The sequence below is a fragment of the Lampetra planeri genome, chromosome 7, assembly GCF_965212315.1.
Source record: "Lampetra planeri chromosome 7, kcLamPlan1.2.h2, whole genome shotgun sequence".
NCBI classification, from domain to species: Eukaryota; Metazoa; Chordata; class Hyperoartia; order Petromyzontiformes; family Petromyzontidae; genus Lampetra; species Lampetra planeri.
The window spans coordinates 4,049,693-4,071,829 of NC_136113.1; the positions used below are offsets into that span (position 1 = coordinate 4,049,693).

Consider the following 22,137-nt stretch of genomic DNA (forward strand, 5'->3'; position numbering starts at 1 on the left):
GAATTCAACATTCCTATGGCGGGGGCGGGGTGGAAATAATCGTATTTGTTTCTGTCAGTGGGGAGAACAGTCCAGTCGCGCGCAACGTCCACGCGATGTCCCTTTCACTGCAAGCAACGCGGTTGGAGTCAGCGCCCGCGCACACACAGACACACACAGACACACACGCGCGCGCGTGTCTGTTGCGCGTTGTATTTATTCTGTTGGCAGAATAGGCCAGCTGTGTTTGTGCAAAGGGCGTGAGAGCTGATCGCAGGCGCGGGGCCGAGCTTTGTTCCCGGCTCTCGGCGGTCGCGGCCCGCGTCGGTGTTTCCCTTTGTCTCGCTTCATCCGCGTGCGACTCGCACAGCAGCGCTGGCATTTTTTGGTTTTATTCGAGCCGTCAGACGAAAATACCGCTGAGCGCGATCGGCGTCCGAGCGCCGCGGATTAGCGAGCAAATCTATAAATATGGAGGCTCTCGGGCCGATTGCGCTTTTCTCACGCTGGCTGGGATGCCCGGCCACCTGACACGACCCGAGCATGTCCCAACCCAGCGGGGTCGGGGTACCGCGCGGGGATGACTGGCACCGAGGAGCCGCGTCCCCTCCGGACCGCGGTCTCGCCGAGCGACAGGAGGTCACCGCCTCCAGAGGGGCGCGTGACCCGGCTCGGAGGGACGACGGCCTCGGGCGCTGGGGAGCCGGCTCGCTGGCTCGCTTCGAGCCATCCGCCCTGCACGGCCGCCTCTCGCCGCCGCCGCAGTCAGCCCACTTCGGGGCCGACGCGGCCGAAGTGGACGAAGTGCGCGAGCTGAGCGCGCACCTGAGCGGCTTCATCGGCCGAGCGCGCGCGCTGGAGCAACGCAGCCTCGTGCTGCGACATCAGCTGGAGAAGGCGCGCCGCCTCGCGCAGCTCTCGGGGCCTGATGCCGTCTACTCCGAGTGCCTCGGGCTCACGGAGCAGAGGCTGGACGACCTGAAGGCAGAGGAGCGGCGCCTGCGACGCGAGCTGGAGGCGGCGCGCGGGGAGGAGACGGATTACAAGCGCCGGTAGGGGGCCCAAGGCCATGAGCGAGGAGGGTCACGTGGAGCACGTGGGCCAGGGGTAGTGGAAGTTGGGGGAACTTGGCCCAGGCACTTGGGGCGTGGGGAACGACGAGGCCGCACGGTGCAGGCGACGGTGTCGTGGCGTAGCTGGTGCCCCATTTATCAAGGACGTTGGTAATCCAGTGTCCGCCACGGCAGGGGAGTGATAACGGGTCAAGGGTCAGGGTGGTCCGCGTGCACACACGGAGACTCCCGCACAGAGAGCTGCGGCAAACGTGCCACGCATTACGCGAGTGTTTACTTGTAAAGCGTTTATTTAATTGGAATCAAATGTATTCATTAAAACACAGCTGCGTATTTAATTAACAACAACAAAAAACTTCACATCTGCACGGTGTCCATCACTACCAGCTCCAAGACAACGGTCCCTCGTATTAGAATTATGAACAGTTGGGTCAAGTGCATTTAGCGATCACCTATTTAAGGCCTGTACGGCACACGATAAGGTGGTGTGGTCACGACCATGTCCGGCCGTTTGTGTCTCTCTCTCTATCTATCCATTGTGCTCATGGTTTTACATTGCACCACTATTTTTTATTAAGTCGAGTCGACCTAGAGGAGACCCAGGTCCAGTCCATCAGTTAATATCAATCTTGATTTGAAGCTTTCGTGACCGCAGGAATCCATACTATTTGGTTATTTCGGTAAAGTCACGTAGGTAGAAAAATAAAATAAAATAACGTCGTGATACATTTTTCTTACAGATATATTTTTAAAATATATTTTTCTACCTACGTGACTTTCCTGAAAGAACCAAAGAGTACAGTTAATATCACTTGCTACTGATATTAACCGTGGTCGGAAATCGAAGTTACATAGCCCGGCTTCGTCATGAAGTGAAGCTAACCACTGCGCCGCCACTCCCTAACGCACTCACTCCCGCTACACACACTGGCTCGCGTTGCAGTGGCGTGCAGTTATGTTTAACGGAGTAGCGATAGGGTAGAGTCCTCTATCGATATATCCTACATTGCCACGGAACTTGGGTAGGGTCCCAAAGTTCTCAAAGCTTACGATAAACATATAAACGCGCTTTCAGATGCGCTTCCGCGGCCGTCTGGAACGCTCTTCTTTACGATATTAGGAAGCTACTAGAGCTGTGCACTTCTAACTCTAGATTGAAAACTCAATTCTTAAGAACTGCTTTTTGTTTTTTAGTTTGCTGTCCTTCCCCAGCACCTCCGACGAGCACGGTTGGCTACGTACGGTGCGATAGAAGTTTGACCTGCTACGTATTATGCTTTGGTACACGCAAATACGTGTGCATTATGCCCGCCTTCGTTGTTGTTTGCTACCGGCTATTGGTCCCGTTGTATAGGCGGCACGAACAAACGAAACTCAACTCAACATTCACGGCCTCGAATCGGGAAACGGCGCGTCCGTTGCACCACGTGTCCCTCCGCGTCGGTCCCAGCGACTCCTCGTCAGCTCACCTTGCACAGGGGCGCACCGAGGGAGACTTCGGTGTCTGCCTGATTGATCGAGCGATTGATTGCCATTATTTAAGCCAGCTAAGATCCCATTGAGACCTCAGCTCTCTCCCTCTCTCTCTCTCAAGGGAGACTTGGGTACAATTGTACACAGGGTGCTTCTAAAAAATGTTAACACTTACATGGGGAAATAATGGATAATACACTGTAACATGATAACAACTGTATGTCAAGAGCTTCAAAAAGTGATAGAGTCTCTCACTTGTTCGCAATCGTTGTCAACGCACGCCTGGAATCTTCTCCAGGTGGTCTCCAGAGCTCGGAGGCACAGTTGCAAATTCTCAGAAGTGTTCACATTATTTTGAAGCACCCTGTACAATTCTTTATTTGAAGCTTTCGTGACTGCAAGGATTGATACTCTTAGTTTTTTTTTTTTCACTCTGTACAAACACGTGTGGGGCAGTAGTAGCAGGCGATGCACGCACGATCCGTGGTTGGACTGTGCTTCTATGCGCCTGTCTCTATGCTCTACGCTTTCACGAACCCGGCACGAACTCAGCGTGGTGAAGTAGAATCAGCGTAACCCCCACGTGGTACGCGTGGTTTGACAACAGGCACTGTACATGTACAAGGCATCACACAGCAAAACAAAAAAACGCCAGGTACTCAGAAGTGGCAGGTTGATAGTGATTATTATCAGTTTAATACCTCGCATGCTTTTGAGACCAATATCATCCGTAATATAGTTTTTTTGTTCGATTGCGTAGATATAAATGTGTCGTTAAACCCGCCACCACCCGACACAGCCGATTAGTAAGGTTTGTCACGTAAACAGAACATGCCAATTCGTCACTAGTACAGCACACCGGTGTGTTGGAGAGTAAACCCACAACATTTACAATCTGAGTACGACGTTTCACCAGGAATTACAACCAGCTTCATCAGGCGGGCAGCCAGATGTGTCAACGAATTGGCACGTTCTGTTTACGTGACAAACCTTACTAATTGTCTGTGTCGGGTGGTGGTGGAGGGTTTAACGACACATTTATATTTACGCGATCTAATCCCCCAAAACCCCATCTATTATGAATATTGGTCGCGAAAGCCTACATGTGAAACTAGCAGCGCCGTCTGTTTTGAGGACGGAATGTTTAACGCATAGTAGGCTTTCGCGACAAATTTCATCCATAATATAAATGTGTCGTTAAACCCTCCACCACCCGACACAGCCAATTCGTAAGGGTTGTCACGTAAAACATGCCAATTCGCTACTAATACGGCACACCGGTGAGTTGGAGAGCAAATCCACAACACATTGACACTTACGCGATCTAATCCAAAACAACCCCATGTATTACAGATGGTAGTGATAATGATGACGATTGATGAGGTGGTGGGTTTGAATGATGGTGCCATGATGTCCCGCTCACAGCCGAGGCAGCGTCTGACCAAGACTCGCCGTGAATTTCAGGTGGAAAAGTGAGAGCGACAACCTCCAACGACTGCGGGAAGACCTGGAGCGGCTGAGCCACGTAAAGCCCCGCTCGGCACTCACCCTCCACCACCCCCACGCCACTCACCCTCCACCACCACCACCACCACGCCACTCTCCCGCACTGCCGCGCCTTGCTCGGCACCGGCGCACGGCAGCAATAACTCGTCGGAGGAGGAGGCAGGGCCTGGAGCAGTGCTTCTTGACCTTCACTGCAGCCTTGCACCCCTTTGGTGCTTCTCAATCGTGAACAAACATACATGTAGAATGTTAATATATACCTCGGGTTTCATGTTCCATGGTTCTTTCATGTAAAGTCGTCACGTAGATAGAAAAAATAATAACAATAAAATAACGGAATAAAAATACCACGACGTTTCGATCGCAACACAAGCGGTCGTCATCAGGAACAGGGAGGTTAGCCTCTGAGGGCAAGCTGTTTGTAAAAGTTTAGAGATGGGCGAGGCAGCTAATATTAATGTAGTAGAGGGCTCCGAAGCCGGCAGTAGGTCGACACATCGGGTTTGATGAAGCAACGTAGTTGTATTTACGTGCCTACGTGCCTAAACTGTGTGTTCGATGATTTACCTTCTAAACTAAATCTGGCCATGTCTCTCGTTCCCCAGAGAGGGCGTCTCGCACCCTCAGGGGAGCGTGCACTCCGGGTTAAGAACCGCTGGGCTGTCGTGACGTTTCTGGCAATGGCCCCTTTTGCAGGGGCTCTCTGCCACATTGGCCCCGCATCAGAATCAGAATCTCGATCTAGACTGCGAGGAATCCGATGAGCTTGTGGAGCTCTGTTTTTTCACAGATGTCCAGAGATGGGCGCCCGGCACAGGGCAGCCTTTAAGCAGCGTCGCCGTGGCGCTGTGAAAGGCGAGGGGGCGGGGGGTTGGTGGATCAGCCACACGAGTTGTCAATCTCCATTCTCGCGGGCGTCGAGGACGTTCCATTAACCCCGGGAGGAGGCAGCAGAGTACAGACAAAAAAAAAGACGTGGACTCCACGTGCCACGTCTGTACGGGGATCCGAGGTTTTCCCTTCGCAGCGCGTGGGTTTCCTCCGGGTGCTCCGGTATCCTCCCCCATGTGAACGCCCATTCATGGGCTGAAAACACCTCTATACGCAGAAGATCGCAGAGCTCGGGTAATTGTCGGTAGCGTCGCCGGCTCGCCGCGTGGCTGCTCTGAGAGTCGTTCTCTCTCTCTCTCTTCGAGAGCGAGTGAATGCTTGAGCGCGTGTTTTTATTACTAATATAATAAGCCAAGAATGTGTGTCCCGCGCGTGACGTCACTCTACATGAGGACCCCCTTCCTCATGAATAATCATGAGCGGGTGACGTCACTCTACCGGCCGCACCCCTCCCCAATAACCATGAGGGGGTGCGGCATGTGGCCGCACCCCTCCCCAATAACCATTAGCGGGTGACGTCACTCCACATGGGGCAACCCCCCACCACCCCGCTCATTAACAATCATGAGCTGAACAATTTTGAATATTCAGATCTACTGCAATATACACCCGTCCTTGGACGGACAAACAAGCTCGTATATACATGATAGACGAACGACACCGGTGGTGGGGTGGAGGATGAGCAGTGCTCGGTGGATCTGTCTCTGGAGCGGACTTTGTGTTGCAGGACGCGCACGAGGCGCTGTCCGCCCACCTCGCGCTGCAGATCGAGACTCAGGTCCTGATGGAGGACGCGGCGTTCACGCGGGACGCTCACAAACAGGTGGCTGCTGCCTTCACACGTTCCGTCACTCATTCATTCATTCAACAACAACCAGCCCCCTAGCCGGCCGTTAGTTCGTTCGTCCGTTCACCTTTGGTCGGGCGTTTGTGTATTCATCCCGCGGCCAGGCGTCCATTCTCGTTCGTACCTGGCTTATTCACACCTCGTCAGGATGCACCGTAAGTCCTGGCCACGTGTCTCAGTCGCTCATGGTCGCGCGTTCGTTCATCCATCGCTCATTCAGTTCATCCCTCGTTGAGCCATTCGCTCATTCGCCCTTGGTCTGGTCGTGCGTTCACTCGTTCGCCGCTGTTCTTGCACTCACACTTCCATTCACAGTTGATCTTCTTATTTCACTCATTCGCCCCTGATCACACTCACACTCATTCGCCCCTGGTCACACTCACACTCATTCGCCCCTGGTCACCCTCACACTCATTCGCCCCATGCCTGGCGCTTGGCAGCGCTGCGTTGTCGTTGCTAAGCACCACCGCCTCGCGAGCTAATAGAGCAACATGCAGCGGGACAACGCTTCGGACGAGGCCCCTTCTTCAGAGGCTTCGAATTCTCCGCGGCATCACGAGAAACGACTTTAGTCCATTACGCACTCCGGCGATGCTCCGGCGTTGACGGTGGAACACATCTGTCTGATGCGAAAAATACCTGCCAGATGTTTTCCGCATACATATTTTCGTCCGGCCTGCGGGGACGAATCTTAGGGTCATCCTGGACTCCCCACGTGGTCCGGGTTCTCTTTCGAGGGCAGCTTGCAGCAGCATTGAAGCTTAGCCACCCGGAGGTGACGCACTGCACAGCAGGGGATTCTTGAGTTGTTTCTCCAAATCGAATTTATTTCTCACGACTCAAAACTAAAGTGCAGCGGAGATACGGACAGAGAAGTTGTGTTATTTTCTTCCAGGAGCTGAGATGTTAACTACCTCGCTTGGTATGGAAAATAGTTTGCATGTTCTCCCGTGCTCGCGTGGATTTCTCTGGTTTTCCCCTCCACATTTAGAATCGTGCGTTTAGAGTATTTAGCTGATGGATATTTTTATGTGATAAGCTACTTCGTTGAGCGATCATTTGTGGCCAGATCGCTTCTGAAAAAAATATCTCTATAGCTCAGTGGGCCTTACCTGCTCATTTTTTTTAAAGTTTAGAGTCGTATGAGTCACCAGGAAGGGTAATCTCCTGGAATCTAGGATGCTTGTTGGCCGGCTGAGGTTGTGACTAGCGCTGCACGATTAATCGATTTCAAATAGCAATCGCAATTTGAAACAATGTGATTAGCAAATCGCAAAGGTTGCGATTTTTTGCGATTTGAAAAGTCCTATTACTTTCTTATTTGAATTTTTTATTTTTTATTGTTATAACTTGTTTTTATTTAACTTAACAATTGTTCTATGTTTGATTATTCTATTTCAATGATTTTTTAAAATAAATACATGTTGGAAGCAATTAATATATTTAATGTTCTCATCCTTGCATTAAAATATATTCATATGTTGATGGTATCATGTGGTAATGCTCCATCACGTGTTTTAAATCTATTACACAGTGAATATTGAACTGAAGCTTGACTTTAAAAAATGTAATCGCAAATCAAATCGCAATCGCAATATCCGTCAGAAAAAAAAAATCGCAATTAGATATTTCCCCCAAATCGTTCAGTCCTCGTTGTGATCCCCCCCCCTTCTCCTGACTCCTCCCCTCCCGTGGTCCTCCTTCGCCACAGCACCTGTCCGAGCTCCGTGAGAGCGTGGAGCTCGTGGGGCAGATGATGTCCTCCAATGAGGGGCTCTCCCCTGACGTCTTGGGGACCACGGAGACCGAGCAGCTTCAGCACGAGATGGGCAGCGACTGGCAGGTGAGCGGGGGGGGGGGGGGAGTCGAGAGGGGGGGTCAAGGGAGGGGGGTTCGAGGAGGGGGGTCGGGGGGGAGTCGAGGGGAGGTTCGAGGGGGGAGGTTGGGGGAAGGGGGAGGTCGAGGGGGGGTCAAGGGGGGGGGGTTCGAGGTGGGGGGTTGGGGGGGGGAGTCGAGAGGGGGTAGGTTCGAGGGGGGGGGGTTGGGGGGGGAGTCCAGGGGGGGGTTTGAGGTGGGGGGGTCGAGGGGGGGGTCAAGGGGGGGGGTTCGAGGTGGGGGGTTGGGGGGGGAGTCGAGAGGGGGTAGGTTCGAGGGGGGGGGGTTGGGGGGGGAGTCCAGGGGGGGGTTTGAGGTGGGGGGGTCGAGGGGGGGTCAAGGGGGGGGGTTCGAGGTGGGGGGTTGGGGGGGGAGTCGAGAGGGGGTAGGTTCGAGGGGGGGGGTTGGGGGGGGAGTCCAGGGGGGGTTTGAGGGGGGGGGTCGATGGGGGAGTCGAGGGAGGGGTCAAGGGGAAGGGGGTTCGAGGTGGAGGGTGGGAGCGAGTCGAGGGGGGGGGGTTCGAGGGGGGGTGTTGGGGGGGTCCACAGCGATGGCCAACGTCCTCACCCGAATGTCCACCGCGCCAATTCGCTGCTGCCACGCGCACCGATAATGCACCGCGCTCGGGCGACTCGACCTGTAACGCCACGGCATGGGCACGCGCGCCGGTGGGGGAGATGCAGCGGTGACATCGGTGGGGGAGATGCAGCGGTGACATCGGTGGGGGAGATGCAGCGGTGACATCGGCTCGCGTGCGTACGGGCGGGCGCCAGGCGGATTGTTGCGTCGCGGGTTTCGTGAGGGGGCGGTGACGGCTTGGGGGAGGTCTTTGCGCAGCGGTGGATTTGGTCACGGTGGTTGGTTCGGGCGAGGGATGGAACTGTTGGTTGATGTTAGTAATAGGGGGAGTACTAGTGGCTGGGTGGTTGGTGTTAGAGGCTGGGTGAGAACTAGTGGCTGGTTGGGGTTAGAGGCTGGGTGAGTACTAGTGGCTGGTTGGGGTTAGAGGCTGGGTGAGTACTAGTGGCTGGTTGAGGTTAGTGGCTGGGTGAGTACTAGTGGCTGGGTGGTGTTAGAGGCTGGGTGAGTACTAGTGGCTGGTTGGGGTTAGGGGCTGGGTGAGTACTAGTGGCTGGGTGGTTGGGGTTAGAGGCGGGGTGAGTCCTAGTGGCTGGTTGGGGTTAGAGGCGGGGTGAGTCCTAGTGGTTGGTTGATGTTAGAGGCTGGGTGAGTACTAGTGGCTGGGTGGTTGATGTTAGAGGCTGGGTGAGTACTAGTGGCTGGGTGGTTGGGGTTAGAGGCGGGGTGAGTCCTAGTGGTTGGTTGATGTTAGAGGCTGGGTGAGTACTAGTGGCTGGGTGGTGTTAGAGGCTGGGTGAGTCCTAGTGGTTGGTTGATGTTAGAGGCGGGGTGAGTACTAGTGGCTGGGTGGTTGATGTTAGAGGCTGGGTGAGTACTAGTGGCTGGGTACGAGTCCCACCTAGCTGCTCGTCCCAGCCCCGCATTCACCCCGAGTTTGCCCCTTCAGTCTCGTCTCGGCTTCCCCCCCCACCACGCTCCACGGGGGGAATGACGCCGCTCGCTACTGCGCTGAACCGACTTGCCCCGGCCATGTGAATGTGGACATGATGAGGCGTGATGGGGGGGGGGGCTGTGAGCGTCTGCAGGGCGGTGCTGGCGGGTCTGGCGACGTCCACCAGCAGCAGGGGACGGAGCTCCGCGTCCTGGTGGACTCCCTCTCCAGCCAGCAGAGGGCGCTCCAGGATGAGGTGCTCCATCATCAGCATCACCACCACCCCCCCCGACTCACGTCGCGTCCGCGGGGTCTTCAAGCGAACACTCCCAAGACCGCCGGGGCCTGTCCGTCACCATCACCATGATCAGCATGCCACGAGTGGGACGCTATGTTACAATGGGAAGTCGCAATGCACATCCTGTAGGTCAGTTAGCTGCTATTCAATGGAAGGAAGCTTCCTCCTCTGTTGCCCAACGTGTCTGGAGCTCTCTACCCCTGGCCGTCTGCACTGCCGTGACCCCATTGCAGTTCAGGGTCAAGACGCTTCTCTTTCCCCCATCTGCCTGTGGACTCTCTGTTCTCTAAGCAGTGTCGTTGTACCCTCTCTACCCTGTACCCTCCGATACCAAAGTGGTTGCAGCGTCGTTGAAATGGGCCCTGGTGCAGAGAATGACATGGGGCCCCCTGTATAATTACCCCTTTGTCTATAGTCTGACGCTTGGGGCCCTGTGAAAAAGAGCTTCATAGCTTATCGGATTTTCCCAGCATCAATCGTCGGACTCTGGGTTCTGGTGCAGTTGCACTGGCTACACACGCCACTGCTCCTACCCCCTCCCCCCTTCCCCCGCAACAGCCTCTTCCAACTGGAAATAACATCGAAGAACCAAAATCTCTTTCCAAAGATTGGCACGGTCTTGTGATGCAGTCACATACAGGCGCCGCGCTAAATCCAAATTGTGTTTTGTATGGAGCAGAGATCTGATGACGCGAAGGCCGTAGCATGCCTGGCACGGGGACGTTATAATCCACGTCCTGGGCTTGTGGCAAGATCCCGTGAATCTACCCCCGCCGTCAGGCAGGGTGCGCGGATTACGTTCATTCCGTCAACTCAGCGATTTGCAAGGACCCGATAATCCCATTGGGCAAAATCAGATTGGACCGTGAGCTATTTCCACAGCGCGTTATTTGACTTCACCTGAACGGCAACAATATTTTGTCGGCAGTGGCTTAGCGGGAGCTTTGCTCGTCTGTGCCGTGTGGCCGCTGGCAATTTAAAATCAAAACGTAATGCTGAACTTATTGTTTTAACGAGTGCATTTGAGCGGTGTAAAGGAAAACGCAATACACTATATAAAAAAACGAATCTTACCTTGTAGAGCCACACCGAGGCTGTGCGTGCTGATCTATCCAACATCAGTTTGAAGCTTCGTTCATGAGAACAAATGAAGACTTGAATTAAAAAAATGCCAACAGGTGTGTCTTTATAACACTCTAGTAATTCTGCTACGTTAAGATTGAAAACAAAAAAATAAACTATCAAACTATATAATTTTTTACCAGGTAAGGCCCACTGAGCTCTATAGATCTTTTTCAGAAGCTACCTGGGCACAAATGATAGCTCAACGAAGTGGCTTATCACCTGCACATTTATAGCAGCCAAATACTCTAAAAGGCGTGTTTTTCTAAATGTCGAGGGGAAAAACCGGAGGACCCGGACAAGATTCCACGTGACCACGGGGAGAACACGCAAACTCCAAATATAGAGGCGTCAGGGTTGGGATCGAACCCACAACCTCCTGTGTACCACGCGAGGTAGTTAACATCTCGGAACAGTGGTGTCCGATTGTATTGAGAAGTGTGCGATTGGCATTGAAGTGATGTTACTAGAACGATTTCACACAGGGGTATACATTCCACATGCGCGTTGCAAAACTAGTTTCTGTGTACAGGATGACCGCAGTGGTGCTCATTTTATTCATCCTAATTTTAACCCTGACTCCATGACACCTGACATACCTAAAACCCACCCCCCCCCCCCGGACCCCACAACGACGCCGCGCTGGTGGCAGTGCAAGCAGCTGGAGCGCAATCTGCGGGAGGCCGAGGGCGCCAGCGAAGCGGAGCTGAGCCGCGCCACCGCCGAGCTCCAGGCCCACCGGGTGGAGCTGGCCCAGGCGCTGGGGGCGCTGCGATCGAAGCGTGCCGAGAACGAGCGACTGTGGGCGAGCACGCGCGACCTGGAGAGCGAGCTGGAGCGCTACCGCCGCGCCATCGAGAACGAGGACTCGCGGTAACGCTGGCGCCGCAGGCAGCGACACCGAACGCGAATAGCGGCGTCGCACACACCCCCCCACCCCACCACCACCCCGCTGAGCAAACACCGATCGCTTCTGTCCGTGCGTGTGCCCGTTTGCTCGTTCGTCTGCGACATCCAGCCTGCACTCGGTGATCATCGGCGCTGTGCCAGCGACGGTGCACACTCTGGAGCGTCGCTGCGTGCCCGAGCTGGTGGCACGAGAGCTGGGCCGCGGGGCACAGGCAGGTGCGTCCTGTCACACCGCACGGAGCGCCGACGCGAGCGCGGTTCGCAAACTCCCAGCAACCCGCTGACGCTTCGTGCCCTGTTGCTGTGATGTTGGTAGACAGGGCGATCGAGTATTGAAACAAAACAAAAAAAACCCATCAGGATGTATAAAAGCTAATCGATTCTACGGAACTGTTTAATGTGTGTTGACATTATAAGTGATGCACTTTCTGGATACAACGTTTTGGTGTTTTGAAAAGAGCAAGGCTTGTGCTCTTTTAGACGTTGGCACAGCCGACGGTAGCAGAAGGAAAACAAGGGCGAGTCTCGAAAGCGTAAAACTATGGGCGGTATATTGCGCCCTAATGCAGGTATTGCACAGTGCGCGCACGTGTGAATTCTGTGCTGATGCGTCGATGCTGGCGCTGTCTCGATACAGACGCAGACTCGGTGTTTGTGCGGGCCCGCGGTCGGAAACTGGCTGAGTCCACCTCCCCGACGGAAGATCCGTGCAGCGGCCACACCGCCGCGCCGGGTGAAGACGTGTTTGAGACTGAAGGCCACGGGAAAGATCGATGGGGGAAAACGGGAATGGAAACGTGGACTGGGCGTAAACGAAACGAGGAGGAGGAGGACGACGACGAAGCAGGAGATGACGTCCCAGACGGAGTGAGATTCAGCAGGGCCTACAGCAGGGTGAAGGATTTAATCAGGGAGAAGATTGGCTACGGGGACGCCGAGGACTGTGTCTCCGAGACGAGCAGCAGCGAGGAAGACATTGCGATGTACACGATGCCGAGCTCCGTGTGCGTCACCGGCCACGGCAGCTGGCCCCAGCCCTCGTGCTACTACGAGCCGAGCCTCGGCCACGTGACGGTGATGGAAGCGGAGGTTGAGGACGAGCTCCTGATTCCCCTGCCATCACTGGGACCCCTTCCTGCTCCTCCTTCAGATCCCTCACTTGACCGAGACATCCTCATCCCTCTGGATCCCATGCTTACGCCAGACCATGTACCTCCGCATCCACCTGCTCCTCCCTCCGTTCCAGATACCGAGCAGAGGCGGGAATCCAGAGAACCAGCGACGCCAGCACGAGAGGGCGGCGAGCAGGAAAAAGATAAAGGCGAAAAGGGGAAGGACAAAGGTCCAGAGGCCTCTCGTGACGCGGACAGGAAGAAATGTGACGCAGACAACGAAGCCAAAGACGGAGACAAGACGTCCATAGGCAAAACCCCTCCATCTCCTCCGCAGGAGACCATGCACGACGTAGAGAAGACCAAGAGCGCAACGGATCTGGGCAGCCGAGCCCTAGGAAGGGCCGGATACGGCGCGGCTGGCGAGTTCACGTCCTCCTCCATCAGCTACGAGAAGCTGGAGGTGATGGAGTCGACGGAGACGACGGTGGATGACAAGCGGCATGACTACGAGGAGAAGTCTTTGGTCATCGAGACGTCAGTGGAGAGGAAGGAGACATTTTCTTCGCACTGAGCCACTTGGGTTTCGACGCAACGCAGGGCGTGGCTCACCGCTGCGTGTTTGACTGAAATTCAACCGAAACGATCGGCCCCGTTAACATGATTTCCAGAGCGATTCGTTTAATGGCTTTAAACCACGCGTCCAGGTTTTTCTGGCGCCGTGCAGGTATTTAGATTTAGCTCACGGCGTGGTCAAGGGCGAATACAATTCACGAAGCACGCGCTTGTGGAATCACACACACACACTCTCAAGCGCTGCATCACCTACTCATTGCCAGAGCTGACCAGTGCCGTTGATTTCCGCAGTGTCTATAGTCTCTACTAAAAAAGCAACGCGCACGGTTGTGGTTTGCATGATGTGGTAGTTGGTGGAATCCTTAGTAAAAAAAAAAAACAGACTACCCCACGGTCTTGAGACATATACTGGTTGTGTTGGGATGTGCAGGAGAGTGACCAGACTAAAGTCACTGTTGACAATAATGTAATAGATACAAACACAAAAACTATCTAATAAAACCGAGAAAAACAAATACCGTGAAGAAAATAAAAAACATAATCTCCTACTGCTAAAGAGCAAACATTGACATTTGCATTATACAGTTGGAAGAGTTAGGCACGAATTTCAATCCATCCGTAAGTTGAACAATAAAAACGAATGAGGGCGGCGATAGGGCTTCAGAGGTTGTGCCGAACGCTTAAAATTTGCTCTTTTTTGGGGCCACGGCGTCAGTAGGCGCCGGTCGCGCTGCCGAGGGCGCAGATGTTGCGGAGAAATAAAAAAATGTGTGTTACCTGCGGTACCCCGCGGTGCAACGCGCACGATCGGACGGGACCGGGGCTCGCGTGGCCTGGTGAGCCAGGTCCCTTGGGCCAGCACTCGGGCCCATCGCTGCCGGTCAGAGTTGTTTGGAAACGCATTTTAGCGCTTCGTACATCGCCGCGTTGGGCGGTGGATGGTGGATGGGGGATGGTTTTTGAGCGCGTGGAATAAAACTTCGAGCGGAAAAAAGGATCCTTGCTGGCGTTGCATTGGGTGTCGCTGCGTGTGTCTTTTAGGCGCTTCATTACGTAAAGGTCACAGCCGTCCACCCTACCACCAAAAACAAATCCGTTAGAGACGAGTCCTAGGTCCGTGTGTGCCAGGCTCGACGAAGTCAGTTTGATGTTCATCCATAATAAGAAGAAAAACAATACTTTCAAGTGACGATCATGAGCACAATTGTAGAACTCTCGTGACATGAGTGCAGTGTGATGTATTGAATTCTCGACATTCACATCGCAGTGACATCATCGCTACATCGCTATGTCGTCACTCCTGAAATTAACTTTGAAGTCTTCATTTGTCTTCTCAACAAACCATCAAACTTGTGCCGGACAACTCCTGCGTGTTGGCCACAAGCGAACTTGAGCCGTTCAATGTTTGGGTTGGGCCTTCCCCTAACATCGTGGCATGCCATCTCCGGCAAGACGCACCCAGCAAGCCCGCAGAGTTGCGTCTCCCACTCCCTCCCGACGACACGCAGCTGAGAAACCAACTCGTTTGTGCCACAGAGATCACGTTCCATCGTTCCCCAGCCATCGTTCCCTCCGTGCGGCTATAGTCACGCGTTCTGAGCTAAACCCTTCATATTAAAACTTTCAAAAACGTGTGAAACGGTTGCTCGGTTTGCTTCGAGTGTAGTTTTACTCTTCCCTTCCGTCTGTTAGGTCCTGACTTCGTCCTCGCCAATGTAAGTGCTGGAGCCCAATCCGCGACTCTATCCCTGGGTTACGCAGGGGGAGCACAACATCCATAATCGAGGTTTTTTTGGGTGACTAGTGACGAATTGGCACGTTCTGCTTACGTGACAACCCCTACTAGTTGGCTGTGTCGGGCGGTGGTGGGTTTAACGACACATTTATATATTTACGCGATCTAACCCCCCAAAAAACCCCTCTATCATGGAAGATATTGGTCGCGAATTCCTACCACGTGTTGAACGGAGCACAACATGCTGCGTGGACCAACGTTCTTTAACACAACAGACACTGGCACGCTCCAACCACGCACGGTGACCCTGTTTGTTTTGATTACGGAGGCATGGGCAAGCCCTCCCCCCATACGGTGGGGGCTAGAGCCCTACCCCCAACGTTGACCGAGAATAAGGCCAGGAATCAGCTCGTGCGCAGGCTTGCTTGGTGGATCACAATGACATCGTAAGTGACGGCGGCGGATTGGCGAGGCCTTCATGCAGCAGTGGAATGACCATGGCTGCTGCTGCTGCTGATTATAACCGTTTAGCATTTCGGTGTCATCCCCAATGTAGTGTCTCGTTTGCCCTTAAACGAACCTGCACACGTGCAATACCCTTACTTCCTACGAACAGCAGACAGTGGCTTTAATTTAATACGAACAACAAAGACAAATATCCCCCGTATAGCCTCAACAGACTGTTTGGGCAAGTGCTGTTATCGAGTAGCGCCTACGAAGGCCGGCACGGCACACGAGGGGGTGGGTGGCCAGCAACCACGCCCGGCCGCCTTTGTCTCCCCAGTGAAGATGTTTTCCACACCTCACCAGGGACTCATTTGAGGCCGAGTCGACCTAGGGGAGGCCCATGACCGATTCCGATAATCGCCACCGGTATTGGCCGTGAGCGGGAATCGAACTCGGGACTCGGCGGGTTCGTAGCGCAGCGTAGCGCTAACCGCTACACCACCCAATGCGAACAACACCCACAGCTCGAGAGAGACAGGGCACACGCACAGGCGTCCACCGAGCACCCCCACGAGGGGTGACAGATCCGCGTGAGTCCAGCAGAGTGGCTTCCCCGCTCACCGCCTCGTCCCTTGCCTCCAACTCTGGCCGAGTCTCTGCGCCACGCGAGACGACGAGGGGCAACAAGGAATGCTCGCGGTGCCAATTTCTTGATGGCAATGAACCCAGTTGTGTTACAAAATAATTAAAAAATTCCCAAAAATAAAAAAAGATCACTTGCGTTTAAAATAGAATTGAAAATTGTGCCAACAAATGTTTAGCTACCTCCGCTGCAACTCAAAGAGTGAAATATCTTGTCTGGGAGCCCATGATCCATTGGGGAAAGGGGCTCAAGCTGTCTAAATGTGGGCAAGCGTCCTCCGAGACACGGGGCACCACGGTGGCGAGACGTTAACTACCTCGCCTGGTATACAGGAGGTCGTGGGTTCAATCCCGACCCTGACGCCTGCTGTATATTTGGACCGACCCTGACGCCTGCTGCATATTTGGAGTTTGCGCGTCTCTCTCTCTCTCATTATCATCACGGTGGCTATGAGATGTTAACTACCTCGCCTGGTATACAGGAGGTCGTGGGTTCGATCCCGACCCTGACGCCTGCTGCTGTATATTTGGAGTGTGCTGTGTCGCTCTCCCCGTGGTCGCGTGGATTTTCCCCCTCCACATTTAGAATCAACGTCACGGCGTTTTAGAGTATTTGGTTCCGATAACTTTCCATGCGATAAGCCACTTCGTTGAACTATCATTTGTGGAAAAGAGCTATACAGCTCAGTGGGTCTTACCTGGTTTCAAAAAGAAATAAACAAGTTGAATAGTTTGAGAATAATGAGGAGCTTAGAAGCCGGGGCAAAGGATGCCATATTGACGCTCGCGGCTCCGGGCGAGGGTAGAGAGGAGAGATCCTCGCGATCCTCAAACGCAACGTTCGCGCGGACACGAGGAGGCGGAAGCACGAGGAGAGAGTAAACTGGAACATTTATGTAAATACGCAGCCGGAAAAAAATTAGACGGAGACTAAAGCCACATTTGGTTGACGAGAGAAGGTGTTCCGTACACACACCTCGCGAAAGAAGAGATGAACGCAGAGGGCAAGATTTGGAATGGCGACAGGTCAGCGAGAACACGGCGTAAATTGCTCTGCTCCCCGTCATGTTAAAACGACGATACGGTACTTCATGTTTACATTCAAATATTAATTCAACAGGCAGAGACTACAACAGTACACTTATATATTTTTATAGGATATTTTAGGGGGTTTTTTTTCGCCCCCTTCTTTCTGAAATATATTAATCTCTCAAAATGTTAACAAATAATTTTAATGTTTTCTTCGATGGACATCCGGCGTAAATGCGGTCGCAAGCCGAGCACACATCTCTCGGCACCGGCACACGGCTCGGTGACGTTTTTTTCTCTCATCTCTTAAAATTGCACATTTTTAGGAGGAGGAGGAAGGCCCTCTCTCACGAAACGCTCAAGAGATTGATAAACGAAGTGATAAAAACACTGCGCCGAAACACTTAGACACCGGTGTGTGTGTGTGTGTAGTATTTATCAAGTAACTGTCAAGCAAAACCGCGTCTCCTATTTACAGAAACGTAGGATCTGCCTGGGATACCGCCGGTCGCCATATCCTCACACTGTTGCTGGCCTCCGTGCACAGACCGTTGCGGAATGACGTGGAGGAGCCACAGGAGCTTGCGTTTAGGGGATTGGACCGAGATCAGAGAACGACTCCGCCGCTTTTCTGCGCTCAAAACGCAACGGGCAATCGGTGCCAGATGGAAAGACGCTTCGGAATCCTGAGCGCCGTGCTCATTAATGCGGCCTTTGAAAATTTGAACGCTATTGTGCGCGCCTACTGTGAGCGGCTATTGTGAGCAGAAAACACCGAACGGGGCCCTAAGGCAATGGGATTCCGATATAAATGACAGAGGGGCTGAGATTGTGACAATCAGGACATGGCGGTGTAGGCCAGGCGGGAGACCCGTCAGCGAGCAGCAGGAGGGCCACTCCACAGCGGCGGCACCGAGAGACTATCGTGGGCTCGCGGAGCCGAAACGCCCGAAGCGTGACGGCGCGTGACCGCTCACCTGCCTGTCTCCTTCTCAAGCGGCACGGGTGCGTGCCCACAGCCCCATCATTACACAGCTGAATCTGAGGACCATCTCAAAGAGGTCTGAAGAGCCTGTGGATGCTGGCGTGTGGGAACGCTGCAGAGACCGACTGCACTTGGGGTGCGGAGGGGAGCGCGAGACGCGGGGCGTCTCTAACCCTGCAGCTCCTCCACGGTCGGAACCAACAGCGCAAGGCGTTGACGCCACGGCCGATTGTTAAAATTCGAAAGCGTGATTATTTCCCTTCGAGTTCATTTTCGAATTTCAATTGTTTTACTCATTTCAGTGGGGCTGTCAAAGCTATGAAATGTATATAAGCAAAGATTGTTTGTGGAGCCAATCCTTTTGAAGGCCGGAATGTTACCGGAAAAAGTTATGGCAGTGATGTGCACACAATTGGTGGTGTTGTGGATTTAGAAAAAAAAATAACCAACCACTGATGCGTGTTTCTGTTTATCGGAGGAACGACACCCACATACGAACGAGCGAGAGCGTTTTCTGGAGCACGGAGAGCCCGAATTGGGGTGAGGAGTAAGCATCTATTTTACGTAACGCCCTAACTGCTATCATCACAAAAGTTGATGGGCAATACGGGGGGGCTGTCGATACGCGTTAGCTCGCAGCATCGATCAGACCCGTGGCACAGTCCGGACGTGGAGTCTATTACTTTGGCCGCATTGTTTTTCAATCGTGAGAAAGTGCCACGTAATTCCTCGTCTCGTTTGTGCGGGCAGTGTTCCCGCAAATGTTTGATGACCTCCGTAGCATATATCCACGTGTGCATTCGAGTTTGAACAAAGCCAAATGAAAAGTCGGTGCTCAGCGGTGCCGGTGGGGTGGAATAAAATAAAACTCACATTATTAAACATCTTTAGAAGAGATTATTATGATCAAGAATATTACTCATAATAGGCCCAATAGAAACAGAGTACATATTACATTAGCGATGTCGGTGGCTGGATGTGCGTGTGTGTACACGCGCGTGGTGTTTGCTACTCAGCTTGGCCCGGTGTGTGCGTGTGTGTGTGTGAGCGCGCGCGTGTGTGCGTGTGTGTGCGCGTGTGTGAGGACAAGTGTGTGCTGTGCTGCTGTGTGCGCGTCGGCATGTGTGTGAGAGCATACATATGTGTTTGAGAACATAGGTGTGAGCGTACGCGTGTGTCAGCGTGGGTGTGAGCTTACGCGTGTGCACGTGATGGACTGCACCCGCGTGTGAGCGCGCGTGTGAGATGCTCTATGTGCGTGCGTGTGAATGTACGTGTGTGTGTGTGTGTACACGCGCGTGCGTGCGCGCTCGAGGGCTCCATTCTAGTCGTCGCCGCCGCCGCCGCTTAGCGGCCGCCGTTTCTCCGCCGGAGGCTTCGCGCCACGGCCTCGCCCAGCTCCTGCTCGAGCTCCTGCCGGCGCGACATCGCCAGCTTGGAGCCCGAGTCGCGCACCACCTGACCCACGTAGGGCGGCGAGTGCGTGCCGTGGAGCATGAGCGTCCACTCGGAGATCACGCCGCTTCGCGCCGCCGCCGCCGCCGCCGCGGGACCCTCCGCTCCGTCGGCGAAGCCCACCTCGAGCGTCCACCGGCCGCGCGGGTCCTCGCCCCACGTGTGCGTCGTCATGAAGGGCCAGCGGTGGAAGCCGACGCGCGAGTCGGAGTCGCGGGGCCGCCGGCCGAGCAGCAGCGAGCGCGTGCCCGCGGGCGAGGTGAGGTTGAGCGTGAGGTCGCCTCGCCGCGTCGCGTTCACCGTCACCACGGCCTGCGCGTGCTCCAGGTAGCGCACGTGGTCGGCGCGCCCCTCGCACGCGTCCGTGTCCACGGTCAGCACCAGCCTGCCCTGGCCCGGCACGGCGCTGCACGGAACGCACGGAACGCAACGGCAAGGGGAGCGACTCCTTAAAGGGTGAAAGGTTTCGAAACGAACTTCTGAAGGTCGCCAAATGCTGCGGCTGTTGCTGCTGTTGCTGCTGCTGCTTGGTGGAGCGGCTGAAGTGGCCAGAAATGTCACAGCAATTTCCAGAAATCGGATGAGCTGTGAAGCTCCTTTTTCACAGATGTCCAGTAGGGGCAGGTCAGAAAGTTCACAAAACAAATAATGCACAAACGATAGGAAAGGTAAGAAAATCATGAAAACTAAATAATTAAACGCCCTCGCCCCGGAAGGCCGTCAGATGTGTCGCTGGTCACTTCCGCAAACAGTAGTCGCGACCGAAACCTAAAAAGCCACGAGATTTAGTGACAAAAAATGCTCGGTTATCGTCACTGGTTGTTGTGCGCCTTGCTGTACACGGGGCTGTGCCTGGATGGCTTCGGGAGCGGGAAAGAGGCTCCACCCGTGGCCGGAGGGACACTGAGGCGGAGGTGCCCATAGAGAGGCACGACAATGAAATGGAGCACGGTCTCCCGCTTCACGCTGCGAGTTAACAGGTGCCGCCCCCCCCGACCCCCGCGCGCCAATGGTTTAAATGCATTTCGTTTTGCCATTACATCGGCGAAAGCCCGGACTTGAAAGGCTTAGTCGGCAGAGGCTAAGGGTGAAGCACTCGTTGATGCGCACGGCTCAGTAAAAGCCCAGTCTAGTGGGCGCACAACAACAATACAACAACAATACAACAATACAACAAACCCCAGATAGACACTGGAAAAAATCCGATGATGTCACTTTCGGAGCCACTCCACAGCTCTGCAATATTCAGAGAGCAAGGGAAAAGTGCTTCCTTGTGCCTGACGTCGAGAGCACATTCTGTGAAAGGACCCCACTGCAGCCATCAGAATGGAAAAAAATAAAAGAATAACAACACTCAGCTCATTTGTCATTAACACTGCCCTAGATAACAGACGAATACACAGCAGGTCGAGAACGCGTCGTCAGAGCAGAGACGTTGGCTGTCTCGTGCTTGTCGATTGTCCTTTTACACCGACGATGGGCACCGAGACATCTGGGAGGTGTTAAGAAAGCTGAAGGCTTCAACGCGCTTTGAATCGACCCGTCAGGAGGTTTACATTTCGTAGACAACGAGCATTCAGCGAGGCTCCGATCGCGGTGTTTTACCCGCGCACCATTTGGCCTCTTGGCTCGTGATGATTTTCTTGGCTTCATTACCCCGCGGTCTCATTTTGCATTGTCCACCGCGCGTGTTGTTTTTTGCTCATTTGAATAATTGCGTTCGCTCAAACAGCCTCGGCAAACACTCGCGTCTTCTTCTTCTTATTATTATTATTATTTCTAAAGATTTTGCAGACACCGCAAATAATCGATTCTCACGTGCGCGCAAATGTGACGAATGTAAAGGGAACGTAAGAATCGATCGACGAATCAATGGATATTCACGTGCAGTGTTTAACATGCCATCGCTGCGAACGTCAGCCTATTAGACACCACAACTGCTGCCATTCCAAGGCAACGTAGCAACGTTGTACGTGTTATTGTTTAACGTGTTGCTTATTCATCGCTGCCAACGGCAGCCCCTTAAATGTTGCTAATATAGTAGCAGCGGGTGTGGGTGGAGCTACATCGCGAGTGGATGACAGCAGCAATTTAGAATTCTATGGCTTCTGGGCACAATCGTATCCCAAAATGCTTTACAAAAATGAAAACCAAACTACATTAGAGCGTAGCAGCGGACTCGGGGGAAAGGGGAGAGATCAGGCCAGGGAAACACGAGAGAGTGGAGCGAGAGTGGAGCGAGAGCAACGCTGCGACACAGCGCTGGGATGAAGCAATCACCAACACTGAGGACAATAACGAGTCACTGGGGCAGCCAGGGCAGCAGCACTGAGACACTGGGACAGCGGGGGCAGCCAGGGCAGCAGCGGTGACACGGCACTCACCGCGCGCTGGTGATGGAGCCACCCTTGCAGTGGAAGCGCTCGGGGACGCTCCTCCAGTCGCGCGCCATGCGCACCATGGCGCCGGCGTCGAGCACCCCGTAGCCGAAGAGGTGGTTGAACTCGAGGCCCACGCCGTTGCGCTGCCACTTGTGCACCTCGTCGTGCAGCTTGTTCCGCTTGGACGTGAGCACGGCGAGGTGCTGCAGGTCACGCCACGTCAGCTCCGGGCTGCGCGTGTTGGGAAAGGTCGGTGGTGGGAGCGAGCGATTATTTAACGCCGACTGCT

At 54.0% G+C, this 22,137-nt stretch overlaps 2 protein-coding genes across 2 annotated transcripts in view; one reads left to right on the forward strand and one right to left on the reverse strand.

Annotated features, from left to right (window-relative positions):
• Positions 1-352: 352 nt before the first annotated feature.
• Positions 353-14,163, forward strand: BFSP1 (beaded filament structural protein 1). The gene is made up of 8 exons (XM_078595996.1): positions 353-1,031; positions 3,990-4,050; positions 5,650-5,745; positions 7,481-7,612; positions 9,312-9,413; positions 11,230-11,450; positions 11,596-11,702; positions 12,124-14,163. The coding sequence occupies exons 1-8, from the start codon at positions 523-525 to the stop codon at positions 13,170-13,172; spliced, it is 2,277 nt and encodes a 758-aa protein (XP_078452122.1). The 5' UTR covers positions 353-522; the 3' UTR covers positions 13,173-14,163.
• Positions 14,164-16,872: 2,709 nt separating this feature from the next.
• PCSK2 (proprotein convertase subtilisin/kexin type 2) overlaps positions 16,873-22,137 on the reverse strand; it is a 32,158-nt gene continuing 26,893 nt past the window's right edge. Inside the window, exons 11-12 of the mRNA XM_078595998.1 lie at positions 21,852-22,079; positions 16,873-19,873 (exon numbers count right to left, since the gene is read on the reverse strand). Of these exons, the coding sequence (XP_078452124.1) occupies positions 19,360-19,873; positions 21,852-22,079 (742 nt within the window). The 3' untranslated portion in view covers positions 16,873-19,359. The remainder of the gene's footprint in view (positions 19,874-21,851; positions 22,080-22,137) is intronic.